General features: G+C 43.7%; 1 protein-coding gene across 1 annotated transcript in view; it reads left to right on the top strand.

Annotated features, from left to right (window-relative positions):
• LOC309559470 (cytochrome P450 2C8-like) overlaps positions 1-14,279 on the top strand; it is a 70,232-nt gene that overhangs the window by 24,066 nt on the left and 31,887 nt on the right. Inside the window, exon 4 of the mRNA XM_082262742.1 lies at positions 3,330-3,490. Within this exon, the coding sequence (XP_082118868.1) occupies positions 3,330-3,490 (161 nt within the window). The remainder of the gene's footprint in view (positions 1-3,329; positions 3,491-14,279) is intronic.

Genomic DNA, 14,279 nt, shown 5'->3' with positions numbered 1-14,279 from the left:
AGATGAGGAGTAGGGGGAGTATGGAACAGGCAGCACCCTCAAATCTTCAGAAGTATGAGATTGTGTTCACTGTACCCCACAAAGATTGAGTTCACTGCACCCCACAATGATTGTGTTCACTGCACCCCACGAAGATTGTGTTCACTGCACCTCACAAAGATTGTGTTCACTGTACCCCCCAAAGATTGTGTTCACTGCACCCCACAAAGATTCTGTTCACTGTACCCCACAAAGATTGTGTTCACTGCACCCTAAAAGGATGTTGTTCACTGCACCCCACAAAGATTGTGTTCACTGCACCCTAAAAGGATGTTGTTCACTGCACCCCAAAAAGATTGTGTTCACTGTACCCCCCCAAAGATTGTGTTCACTGCACCCCACAAAGATTGTGTTCACTGCACCCCAAAAAGATTGTGTTCACTGTACCCCCCAAAGATTGTGTTCACTGCACCCCAAAAAGATTGTGTTCACTGTACCCCCCAAAGATTGTGTTCACTGCACCCCACAAAGATTCTGTTCACTGTACCCCACAAAGATTGTGTTCACTGCACCCCAAAAAGATTGTGTTCACTGTACCCCCCCAAAGATTGTGTTCACTGCACCCCACAAAGATTCTGTTCACTGCACCCCACAAAGGATTTTGTTCACTGCACCCCAAAAAGATTGTGTTCACTGCACCCCAAAAAGGATTTTGATCACTGCACCCCAAAAAGGATGTTGTTCACTGCACCCCAAAAATGATTTTGTTCACTCCACCCCAAAAAGATTGTGTTCACTGCACCCCACAAAGATTGTGTTCACTGCACCCCAAAAAGATTGTGTTCACTGTACCCCCCAAAGATTGTGTTCACTGCACCCCACAAAGATTCTGTTCACTGTACCCCACAAAGATTGTGTTCACTGCACCCCAAAAAGATTGTGTTCACTGCACCCCAAAAAGGATGTTGTTCACTCCACCCCAAAAAGATTGTGTTCACTCCACCCCAAAAAGATTGTGTTCACTGCACCCCACAAAGATTGTGTTCACTGCACCCCAAAAAGATTGTGTTCACTGCACCCCAAAAATGATTTTGTTCACTGCACCCCAAAAAGGATTTTGTTCACTGCACCCCAAAAAGGATGTTGTTCACTCCACCCCAAAAAGATTGTGTTCACTGCACCCCAAAAAGATTGTGTTCACTGCACCCCACAAAGGATTTTGTTCACTGCACCCCAAAAAGATTGTGTTCACTGCACCCCAAAAAGGATGTTGTTCACTGCACCCCAAAAAGGATTTTGTTCACTGCACCCCAAAAAGATTGTGTTCACTGCACCCCACAAAGGATTTTGTTCACTGCACCCCACAAAGATTGTGTTCACTGCACACCAAAAAGGATTGTGTTCACTGCACCCCAAAAAGATTTTGTTCACTGCACCCCAAAAAGATTGTGTTCACTGCAGCCCAAAAAGATTGTGTTCACTGCAGCCCAAAAAGATTGTGTTCACTGCAGCCCAAAAAGATTGTGTTCACTGCAGCTCACACACAGAAAAATGGATGTGGATCACTGACACCTGCCTATCTCCAATCCCACACCACACAGCAATATCGATTGTAGTTTGTAGAACACAGTTTCCCTAAAATTCAGCAGACTCTGTCCCTAACAGGATTGAGAAGAGATCGTAGATCAGGATTGAGTGCAGATTCACCCCACCCCCCACACAGCAATATCGATTGTAGTTTGTAGAAGACACTGACCCTATAATTCAGCAGACTCTATCCCTAAAATGCCTACAACTCGCCCTGCCTAAACACTCCGACCTGTCCCTCAATTCTATCCGGACACAAATGGTTTTTTCCTGCCTATCTTTCCCTAATCAGCAGCCAGCACATTGATGTGTGCTCTGTCCCTTAGCTAAGCAGCAGAATGACGCTGCTGCGGCGGCTGCCTCGAACTTATAAAGACTTGGTCACATGCTTCAGACGGCCAATCACAGCTACTAAGACATTTGCAGGCATGGCTGGGATGGCTTAAGGCACACCAGTTAAACGATTGTTGATTGGCTGTTGAAAGCCCGCCATGAAAAGAGCGCCAAAGCATGCAAAACCCGGAAATAAAACGACCGAACACGGATTTTTACCCGAACATACAGTAAAGTGTCCGTGTCCGTGTTCGGGTAAAAAAAATCCAATTATTCGGTACGAACACGAATAATACAGTCCGTGTTCGCTCAACACTAATTATAATTAATAATATATCCTTCCAGACCATGGTATCTTACGGCTCCTTGCTGCAGGTCTAGAGGAGACAGAGGGAATTTTTTGGTTTGCAAGAAACAAGATTTTAAATACAAGTATGTATTTATTCACTTTTGTACATTAATTATATATATATTTCCAAATCAATGGAAATATTAAATTTCATATATTACAGCTGGGTGACAGAAAACTTTGATAAAGGCTAATATAGCCGAAACGCGTCAGATTTATGGATGAAACTCTGTGAACCATCTATTCCTGATTCATACACGGGATACACTGAGACAAGATCCATAACTGTCACAAATATCACTTATGTCACGGGTTCAATTAGAATCCCTCCTTTCTTTATCCTTTTCACATTGGGCCTATACCCAACACTAATGCTCACAATTGAGATGATATTATCCATTTACTTTTGACCTATGTAAATATCGGTAATAAATTGATATATATTTATTTATTTATTTATTTATTGTTTCACCTTGTTTAATTGATACCTACCTGCCCATAAAGTCCCATTCCCTTGGCCTGAGACACCAAGAAAACCCCTTCTTTCTTCAAGATATAGGGACGGAGGCAACACCCATTTATACCACCTTCAAGATCAAAAACCCCCACCCCCTCGTGTTTCTAAGCTTTTCCCTCATTTGTAAAAGAATCTTATAAAGACTATGCTATGCATTCACTTTAACCTTATTGATTCACAGAGGCATGGCTGGTGAAGATTCCATGTTTGTACAGCTTTGGGTATTCTGCAGTATATGCATGTTTTTGTCACCCTGAACTTGCTTTGCATTATTGCTTCTAAGTTTGCACCTGTTTAGTAAATTGCAAGTTGCTCTGATCATTTGGCAGATTACCATTTATTAAAATACATTTTGTGAATGTTGTATGAGTTCTGTACATGATACATATTTGCATTGTAACTAGATTTAAACTAGAAAATATAGATGTGTCCTTTTGCTGCCTTTTGAGCTGAGTGGTCAGGAATTTTGTAAAGTATTGCGCACTTGCTTTCACCTTCTTCAACTCAAGCTTATATGGAGGTGTGCCCATTTAAAGAGTGACTAGCTTTTTCTTTTTTCTACAGACACTCCATTTGACCCAACATATCTGCTGGGATTAGCAGTCTCCAATGTTATCTGCTCTGTTGTGTTCGGAAAGAGATTTGACTACGAGGACAAGAAGTTTATGACCCTTCTAGAATATATCAGAGAGATCTTCAGAAGTATGAACTCCAGATCTGGTCAGGTGAATATATAGAAACAAAACAGGAATACATTCTTAGAAGTTGCAGTATGTTTGCCATTGAAGTGCATTTTATAAAACGATGATACCTTTTTTAATGTCTAAAGTTACTTAGAAAAATGAAATATTTGTCACCTGATTCGTGTCATTTTGGTTAGAATCAATCTTTGCATCTTTGGGTAGCAGCAGAAACTGCTGGGTAACCATTGTTAAAGGAACTAGCAACTGGCTGTGCTTTAATTATTATTATTATTATTTTTTTTTTAAGATGAAACCAGTGTTAGAAGTAGGGATGATCGAACGTTTCGGGTCGAGCATCGGTTCGACCCGAACATTGACTGTTCGAAATTCGGCCGAATTTCGAACTTTTTGCTGCAAAAGTTTGGAATTTGGCAACCAGAACCGACCCAAATGCAATGGGACAGGAACTGGGCTTTAAAAGCCTGTGATTGGACCAGAACCATCAGTAAAAGCCAATTGAGGAGGCAGGAGGATGCTAGGAATGTGATTGGAGTGACTAGGGGGTCCAGAGGCCAATCAGTAGTGAATACGCCCCCCATTATATAACATAGCCCCACCAAATCTCTAGCATTGTAATACAGGGACGTGGAAGAGAGTGGAAGCAGTTCTGTTACTCCTGCTTCAAAGTGTCATTTATTAATTATTAGTGGAGGAAAGGGATATCTAGTGTAGTTAGAGTACTATTTTCCACTATAGTTAGATTTAATAATCTAGTTTCTGTAGGGAAAGTGTTGAGTGTCAGGGTGACTGTAGTGTAGTGTAGGGTTAACTGACCAAACCCTTCAATGTCAGGGTGACCGCCATAGAAAAAAGATCGTTTGTATTAGAATTGCAGTAGAGCAGGATAGTGACTTCGCTACTTTCACACCTGGCCGTTTTTGTAGCAGGCGTTTATTGGGCTTTTTTGTGGACATCTTTGGAGGCAGGCATGACATCTGAACTTCTGTGTAGGCGTATATATACACACACACACATGTATGTATATATACACATACACATATATAGGTGTGAAAGTAGCAGAACCCTATGCCAGCGCTAATGAAATAATTAGCAGGCATAGGACTTCGCTCCTATCACACCTATATGTGTGTATGTGTATAAATACATATAAGTGTGTGTGTATATATACCCCTATACAGAAGTTCTGATGTTATGCCTGCCTCCAAAGACGCCCAAAAAATGCCCAAAAAAATGCCTGCAACAACCCACCTGGGCATTTTTGTAGCAGGCGTTTTTTTGGGCATTTTTTGGGCGTCTTTGGAGGCAGGCATAACATCAGAACTTCTGTATAGGGGTATATATATACACACACACTTATATGTATTTATACGCATACACACATATAGGTGTGATAGGAGCGAAGTCCCATGCCTGCTAATTATTTCATTAGTGCTGGCATAGGGTTCTGCTACTTTCACACCTATATATGTGTATGTGTATAAATACATACATGTGTGTGTGTATATATACCCCTACACAGAAGTTCAGATGTCATGCCTGCCTCCAAACACGTCCACAAAAAAGCCCTATAAACGCCTGCAACAAAAAGCCGGGTGTGAAAATAGCGAAGCCACTATCCTGCTCTACTGCAATTCTAATACAAACAAACTTTTATTTTCTTGGTCTTGACATGCTACAGAGCTGAAACTTCACATGTACACTTTTTAGACCCCCCAGACACTAAATCCAAAGAAATCTCATTTTTTTTTTCAATAATTTTTTCAATAATTGGCTCTCTATCAAAAATGACAATTTTTAAGAACTTTTTTTTTGTGTGATTAATAGTCCCTGGGGCATGAACCAGAACCCTAGGCACTTTTTAGGGGCATTTATTGGGTTTTAGGGCTTCAAAAATTGTGTTTTTTGATTACCGAAGTTCGGGTCCCATTGATTTCAATGGGGTTCTGAAATCCCGGCCGAACTTTCGGGAAGTTCGAGTGTTCTGGTCGAACCAAACTTTTCAAAAGTTCGATCATCCCTAGTTAGAAGTGACTGGACTTAACTCCCCATACCCATCCCATCATACCCATATAAGTTTATGAGCATGCTTTTAGAAATAGAAAAAAAAAAAGAGATCAATTTGGTGTTTTAGATCATATGGTCGGACATTCATCTAATGGAAAAACCAACGTCAGCCCAAGGGTTGGGATTACAGCAAAATTTAGCAAGAGGTCAAGTATGGGGTGAATGTTGGCAAATTGCATTAGGTACCAATTGCTTAGATCTTGGTCTGTATTTACCATATTAGCACTTGTAGACCACTTCTGGGGCATTTACAAATTGTGATAATTGTTTTCTTTTTTGTTCCCTCCTCTCTCCACCTCTGGGCACTTATAATATTTTAAGAGTCTTAGGCGATTGTGGATAATAGGTTTGATGAAATAGCCAACAAAGTAAAAAAAAGTGTGACTTTATTTGATCACATAGAGGTCTCCAAAGTACAACAAAGATATAAAAAATGTATGAAAAATGTGTGTGCTCATGTGTCCATGTGTGCAGCTAAACTAGATGTCTGCCAAGGAATGTGTGTTTTAAGCAGGCCATAGACCATGCAAATTTCACATGATTCCTCCATCAACATGCAGTGCTGACAGGGGAATCCCTCTTGCTGAGCAATTGTCTGCTCCCGGCCAGCGGCAAGCTGCCCCCACCAGGAGAAGACAGTGATTATTGCTAGTGGCTATCGCAGCTCCTAGCAATAATCGTACGTGAAATCCGGCAGGCTAGTTGTACCCAAGTTGATTGATCAATCATCTTAGTACATTCAGCCTGATCTAGCAGGCCCCTCACAGTGGAGGACGGTGGAGGTGGTGACAGCAGAACAGGTAAGGCTGCTGATAAGGAAGGGGACAGGGTGCATTTGGCAGACTCGGCTAGGTGCGAGGTTTGCGTGTGTTTGGAAGGCCCCCTTGGCGCGCACCTCAAGACTGAAGTTAAGGAAAAAATTTGGAAGGGTGAGTATGTGGAAATTTTTTCCTTGCTTCCTTTGGAGAAATTTAATCTGGACCGAGGTAAGTTGGATGACAGCAAGAACGAGGAAGAGGAGAAGTGGCCTTATAGGCTTATTCCTCGGTCGTGTACTAATTGGCTGCACGCGATCTTGGCCAGCATAATTGGCAAAAAGGTGCCGGAGAATTGTTCAGCGTTGTTCTGTTATTTTGACGCGATGGGGGAGGCATATAGAGTGTATGGTGGTTTGACGTGGCTTCGGTACGACGAACAGTTCTGGCAGCGTAAGGCGGTTCGGCCGTCCCTGCGTTGGTATCACAGAGATATTAGTCTTTGAATGCATTTGATCCATTTCAATTGTGACAATTTGGGCATCGGATGCCGATTAATAGTCAGCATTGTCGTCTCGGTTTTAGTGGGACAAGTCTTGCTCGTTGGCTCCAGGAGCGGCGCAATTGGGAGTTCCTTGTCCGGGCTGGCTGTGGAAGACTGCATTGGAGTGATGGCTGCGTTGATACGGCGGGCGGTGAGTGAGGCTACATGGGCTGGCTATTCGAAGGTTTGGGAGAAATGGTTTGGCTTGGTTGGTGACCTGGTAGGTGAGCTGGAAGATGGTGAGATTTATATTTTGGTGCTTTGTTTTATAGGAAACAGTGTCGTTGTTAAATCGTAAGTTGGCTGTGTTGGCTTTTTTGTTTAAGTTGTTGGGTAAGGAGGATTTTACCAAGGATTTTTTGGTGCGGCAGGTAGTGAAGGGATACCGCAGGGGTCGCTGGTCGGTGGATGGCCACCGGCTGGTGTCTTTTGAATTATTGGGATCCCTTTTATCAGTTTTGTCCAGATTTGTTCATCACTTTATGAAGTGGTGCTGTTTCAGGAAGAATTTACATTGGCATTCTTTGGGGCTTTGCGTATTGGGAAAGTGGTCTGTTCTGCGAAATGGGGATGGTTTACAGTTGGCTGATATTCAGTTTGGGGGTGGTTCGGTGGTTTTTTGGATATGGCTCTCCAAAACGGACCAAGAGGGACAGGGAATGTGGGTTGAGTTATTTGGGGTTCCTGGTTCCTTGGCCTGCCCGATGAGAGCGGTGACTCGTTTTTTGGAATTACACTCGGGGGGGAAGTCCCGTTTTTGTTGCATGCTGTTGGGTTAGCTTTGTTGCAGTATCAGTTCACTTCGGTATTCCGCAAATGTTTGGTAGTTTGAGATTATGTCCAGTCTCTTTTGCTTCCCATTCGTTTAGAATTGTGGCTGCCACAGAGGCGGCGCGATGAGGTTTGGGGGACGGGGTGGTGAGGCGCATTGGCAGGTGGGAGTCTCAGCGATTCCGCCTGCATGTTCGACCTCACCTGTTGGGACTGCACCATATTTGAACGGTGGGTGGTGGCTAAGATGAGCGGTTTGACTGAAAGCCTGGTATTGTATGTCGGTTAACTTTGTTTTAAGGTTATTCTGTTGTAGTGTATGGTTGCTGTTCTCTCTTTACAGGTATGGGTTTGTGTTTGGTTTGGATAGTGGGCCACTCCTATGTCCACTGGGGTGCAAAGAGAGCTGATGTCCGGCCTAACGGCCATCAATTGGGCATCCCGAGGGAGGAGGCAGTGGTTCGCTGGATTGGAGTGACTGGATTATTGTGGAGCAGAGTGTTTCTGGAACTGGAACGTTACGCTCGGCTGGATAGGGCCCCGGATGTGTTGGTGGTCCACGTGGGTAGCAATGATTTGGGCTTAAGGTCTATGAGAGAGATCATCAGGGACATTAAATGGGATGTACTAAGGATGCGCAGAACTTACCCGGATATGTTGGTGGTGTGGTTGGATATGGTAATGCGTACTCACTGGCGCATGGCACGTTAAGTGGCTAGGCTGAACAAGGCTCGGGCTAAGGTGAATAGGGAGGTGTCGATATTTGTGATGCGTAATAAAAAGTGTATAGAGTGCAAGAGTATGTAATGTACAATATAATGTTTATAGTGCAGGGGTCTGTAAAGTACAATATAATGTATATAGTGCAGGAGTGTGTAATGTACAATATAATGTATATAGTGCAGGAGTGTGTAATGTACACTATAGTGTATATAGTGAAGCAGTGTGTAATGAAAAATATAATTTATATGATGCAGGAGTGTGTAATGTACAAAAAAAGTGTATAGATTGCAAGAGTGTGTAATATAAAATATATGTATATAGTGCAGGAGTGTGTAATGTACAATATATATTGTATATAGTGCATGTGCAATATAATGCATATAGTGCAGGAGTGTGTAATGTACAATATAATGTATATAGTGCAGGAGTGTGAAATGTACAATATAGTGCAGGAGGAGTATGTAATATACAATATAATGTTTATAGTGCAGGGGTCTGTAAAGAACAATATAGTGAAGGAGTGTTTAATGTACAATATAGTGTAGAGTCTGTAATGCAAACTATAGTGTATATAGTGCACGAGTGTGTAATGTACAATATAGTGTATATAGTGTAGGATGAGTGTGTAATGTACAATGAAGTGTATAGAGTGCAGGAGTGTGTAATGTACAATATAATGTATATAGTGCAGGAGTCTGTAATGTACAATATAGTGCAGGATCATGTAATGTACAATATAGTGCAGGAGTATGTAATGTACAATATAGCGCAGGAGTCTGTAATGTAAAATACAGCGTATTTTAGTGCAGGAATGTGTAAAGTACAATATAGTGCATATAGTGCAGAGTCTGTAATGTAAAATATAGTGTATATAGTGCAGGAGTGTGTATCATACGATAAAATGTATAGAGTGCAGGAGTCTGTAATGTTCAATATAGTGTACATAGTGCAGGAGCGTGTAATGTACAATATAGTGTTTATAGTGCAGGGTACATAATGTACAATATAGTGTATATGATGCAGGAGTATGTAATGTGCAATATAGTGCAGAGTATGTAATGTAAAATATATTGTATATAGTGCAGGGATGTGTAATGTAAAATATAGTGTCTATTAGGGCTGGGGAATATAATCGAAAGATCGATGCATCGCGATTCGACCCTTTGCGATTCTGCATCGATGCGGGCTGCCGGCATAATCGATTATAGGAAATGACGTCATCAGCCGCGGCCACGCCCTATCGCGCAAGGGAAAAAAAAAATCACAAGATCGCAGGATCGGCAGCTGATTGGTGGGTTAGTGGCGGGAGCTTAATAAAAAGGCTCCGCCCCACCCCTTCCGCCTCTTTGACCCGGGCCGAGGCGCAGCAAGACATCCCCCCCGTGTATCGGCATCCCACCTGCGGCCTAGAAGCCAGCCAGCCAGCCATCCAAGCCAGAAGCCGCCAGTCCAGTGAGTCCACACACAGGAGCGAGGAGCCCCAAGTGCGTCCCCATCACAGCCAGCCAGCGCCGCCAGCCTCAACTCACCTCACCGTAGCCGATAGGCCCTGGAGGCCCAGCCGCCACGCCACTGCCAGTGACGCCAGCCGCCCGCCACAGAGCCCAGAGAGCAGCACAGCACCTGTCCTCCTCTGCAATGCAGTGCACAACAACCCACACAGTCACACAGCAGGTATGTCCGAACAAATAATTGTGTAATCATTCATGGGGGTCTCTCGTCTGTATCTCTGGGGGATGTCTGTGATGGGGGGGGCCTGGGACAGGGGACGGTCGGTCGGGGCCCGAGGGTACTGTTCTGCTGTGGCAGTCTGGCAGCCAGGGGGGTCAGTCAGTGTCAGTGGGGGCCTGGGGGTCTCTGTCAGTGTCAGTCAGCTATGGGGGTCTGGGCAAGGGGGGGACTCACTCAGTGTTTGTCAGTGCTGTGGGGGATTGGGGAAGGTGTGGGGGACATCCAGGTCTCTGTCAGTGTGGGGGTCTGGGCAAGGGGGGGGACTCACTCTCACTCAAGTGTTTGTCAGTGCTGTGGGGGATTGGTGAAGGTGTGGGACTTCCAGGTCTCTGTCAGTGTGGGGGTCTGGGCAAGGGGGGGGACTCACTCACTCTCAGTGTTTGTCAGTGCTGTGGGTGATTGGGGAAGGTGTGGGACATCCACCCAGGTCTCTGTCAGTGTGTCAGGCTGCAGCCAGCTCAGCTGTGGGGGGAGGGGAGTCTCTGTCAGTGTCACTGTCACAGGCAGCTGTGGGGTAAGGGGGGGCCCCGGGGGTTTTGGCTCAGTGCATGCAAGGAAGGGAGTCTGACAGACAGACAGACAGTCATATTTTATGAAAGATGTTGCTTGGTTGATTTGTTGCGGCTTAGTTTACAAGTTTTTTTTTTTTTATTTTTTTTTTAAACACTGACAGAGTTTGGCAACTTACGTCATCCGTCTCCGTCACATACATGGTAGTATGGTGGTAAATATGGCAGAAGGAGAAAAAGATCGAGAGATAAAAAATGCACCTAGCGTTTTAAGAGCAAACATCTGGGCACATTTCGGATTTTACGAACACACAGGGAAGCGTGAGTTGGACAAGACACACGTCGTATGTAAAGCCTGTCACACAAAAATGAAATACCTAGGGAATACTACGAACTTGAGAAACCATGTTAGCCGTTTTCACTCTGAGTTAGTAACACCTGTCGCCACCAGCAGTGCCACCACTGCCAAGGAAAGACTGCTAGACCCAGATCAGCCAAGAATTGATGCCATACTGTCAACTTATCCGCCCAACTCAGAAAAAGGGAAGAAACTAACCAAAGCTGTGGCAGCTTTCATCGCCAAGGACCTACGGCCTTACTCAGTTGTGGACAACGCCGGGTTTCGCTACCTTGTGAAGACGCTAGAGCCACGTTATAAGATCCCATCATGCAGGCACTTTACAGAAAACGTTATACCTGCACTCTACCACGACACCAAAGCTCAGGTACTTGCGTCAATGAACCAAGCCAGTCGAGTTGCAATAACGTGTGATTCATGGACGTCAGTCACAACGGAGTCCTATGTTACAATAACAGCACATTACGTTACTAAGGACTGGCAGGTCTTGTCACATGTGTTGCAAACAAGAGCCATTTATGAGTCTCACACAGGTGATCATCTGGCAGAGCTACTGTCTCATGTTGTTGAAGAATGGCAGCTGTCTGATAAATCTGTAGTGCTTGTGACCGACAATGCGGCGAACATGATAGTTGCAGCTCAAGTTGGTAAATTTCCTCATGTTAAATGTTTTGCCCATACACTCAATCTTGCATGTCAGCGGGCACTGAAAGGGGCCACGCTCTCCAGGCTTCTCGCCAGAGTGCGACGAATATCCACATTCTTCCATCACAGTACTAGAGCAAGCCACTGTCTAAAAGAGAAACAGAAATGTCTGGGCCTGAAGAATCATAAGCTAATAACTGATGTGTCAACAAGATGGAACAGCGCATATGACATGGTTCTTAGAACAACAACCTGCAGTTTGTGCCACCTTGCTGTCTCCAGAAGTCAGAAAAGGAGAGTCTGATCTCTGCACTCTCAATGAAACAGATGTGTCAAATGCAGAGGACGCTGTGAGTGCATTAAAGCCAATGAAGGATGCAACCTTGCTGATGTCAGAAGAGCGCAACCCAACAGAGTCTCTCATTGCCCCTCTAAATGCACAACTGCTCCAGAGCATGACAGACACCATGGGAGACACAGCCATGACCCATGAGATCAAGAATGCAATCAAAACAGATCTCCTGAAGAGGTACAGCAGTGAGGCAGAGAAGAAGATCCTTCATGCAGCCTCTGCTCTGGATCCTCGCTTTAAAGGACTGCCTTTTATTCTCACAGAGGAGTAGAGATCGGAGATATACAGAGGAGTGACTGAGGAGGCTGCATCTTTGGAGGTAATTAGAATTTCATCATGTTTCCTGCCAGACAGCTAGAAGCTCAGCTACATTGTGTTGTGTAATAACATGCCCTGATTCACTGATGCGGTGTGGGAAGTGGAACTGTATGGTATGGATTACAGTGCAGTTTCCCACACCTCATCAATGAATCACACTCTTAGTCAGTTCAGCTCTTCTTATACTATTATATTTTGTTCAAACACACAGATTACATCTAATAGAAGGACAAATGTGGATGAAGTGCCTAGGGAAAAAGCAACTGTGGAATAAGAAACAACACCCATTGAGGACAGCCATTCTCCTCCCAAAAAAAAGGCCACAACATCGCTGCTCATGACTTTGCTGGGGCAGTCTTTCACTGATGGTGCAATAGAACCTAAGACCCCCTATGCCAAGGCAGAAGACGAAATGGAAAAATATTTTAAAGCCCCACCTCTGCCTCTCACTGAGGACCCTTTAAAATGGTGGCGTGAGCATGAGATCATATTCCCCCTCCTCTCTCAGCTGTCAAAGCAATACTTGTGTATCCCAGGTACAAGTGTATCTGCAGAGCGGGTTTTCTCTACTGCAGGAGATGTTATAACAGCGAAAAGAAGCAGTCTTAAACCTGAGCATGTGGATCATCTAGTGTTCCCTTCAGAAAAACCTACATGTTCCCAAATGCTAAGCACTGAAATAATTACTAATTCATGTTTTTAATGAATTAGTAATTACTAATTCAGTCTGCCGCCAGTCACCAGTCAGTCACATCACCAGTCTTGTTTTATAGCTTTATAGCACTGATGGTTTGTTTTTGAAGATTGTCCTGTCCAATGTGTCCATTTCTAATCCATAATCCATTCCGTTGCTTCACACTAAAAGTGTCTAGGCAAGTACTAGGGGTTCATTTAACCCTCAACCAAATAAATAATATTAAAGTGTATTTTCTTCTAGACAACTGACACCAAGCCAGCCACGGTGCAGCATTATAGGAAGGAAAATCATTGAGAGAAATAACTTGTACATTTGAAGCTTAACCTCGAGTAAATCTTATCTTATTGGATCACAAACACCAATTGTGGATTCTTGTGTAATATACTATATTTGTGAGTTTGTGAATGTGACCCCCATAGGATTTCCTCAAGGTTAAGCTTCAGTTTACAATTTATTCTCTCAAGGATTTTCCTTCCTCTAATGGTGGCTTGTTGGCTAGCTTGGCTTCAGTTACAGATGTAATCGACATGGTAGAGTGCTGCTCAGTGCAGTGCAGGTAAAGTTTTCTTTCTGTAACGTGACTGACTGACTGATTGTCGTGACAACTCAAGAGCTTATAACGCAGCTCTAGCATTAACTCAACACACACACACACAGTGTGTGTGTGTTGAGTTGATGCTGATGAGGCTGCGTATAAGCTTTTGAGTAGTCACGACACACACACACTGTGTTTAGTTGACTGGCAATGGCAGGGGCAAACACAATCGCAGTGAACCTGGAAAATTTTATATTTTTTACAGCTTTTCTAGCACTGGAGAAATGGAGAATGGCTTGTTTTAAAAAATGGTCCATTCACATAAGGGAATTGATAATTATTTAAGCTTAAGCTTATATTTGTATAACTCCCCTCTAGCAGCCATCAACTCACTTCACTTGAGTTGACTGGCAGTTGCAGGGGGAAACAAACATCACGGTGAACATGGAAGTTATGCAGCAGTGCACTATTGCCAGGTTCACCTTTGATATTTGCTACTAGTCAGGAAGTGCTCTGTTTTGTAGAGGACAGGTTATGGCACACACCTGGAAATTATTGCAACGCATGTCTGTCTGCTGGTCTGTTGTACTCTGTAGCAATAGCAAGTGTAGGGGGTTCACTCAACCAAACAAATACTAAAGGTAAAAGTGTATCTAGACAACTGAAGGCAAGCCAGGCAGCCACGGTACAGGAAAGGACATCCTTGAAAGATTAAATCAATCATACATTGAAGCGTAAAACCTTGATTAAATCTTTAGTGGATCACAAATACACACAAACCTGACCTAACCTATATGCCTTGAGTTGT

This window comes from Pelophylax lessonae, assembly GCF_965119305.1.
Source record: "Pelophylax lessonae genome assembly, chromosome: 7".
Taxonomy (NCBI): Eukaryota; Metazoa; Chordata; class Amphibia; order Anura; family Ranidae; genus Pelophylax; species Pelophylax lessonae.
The sequence above is the reverse complement of the archived record's forward strand: the minus strand, read 5'-3'. Positions and strand labels throughout refer to the sequence as shown.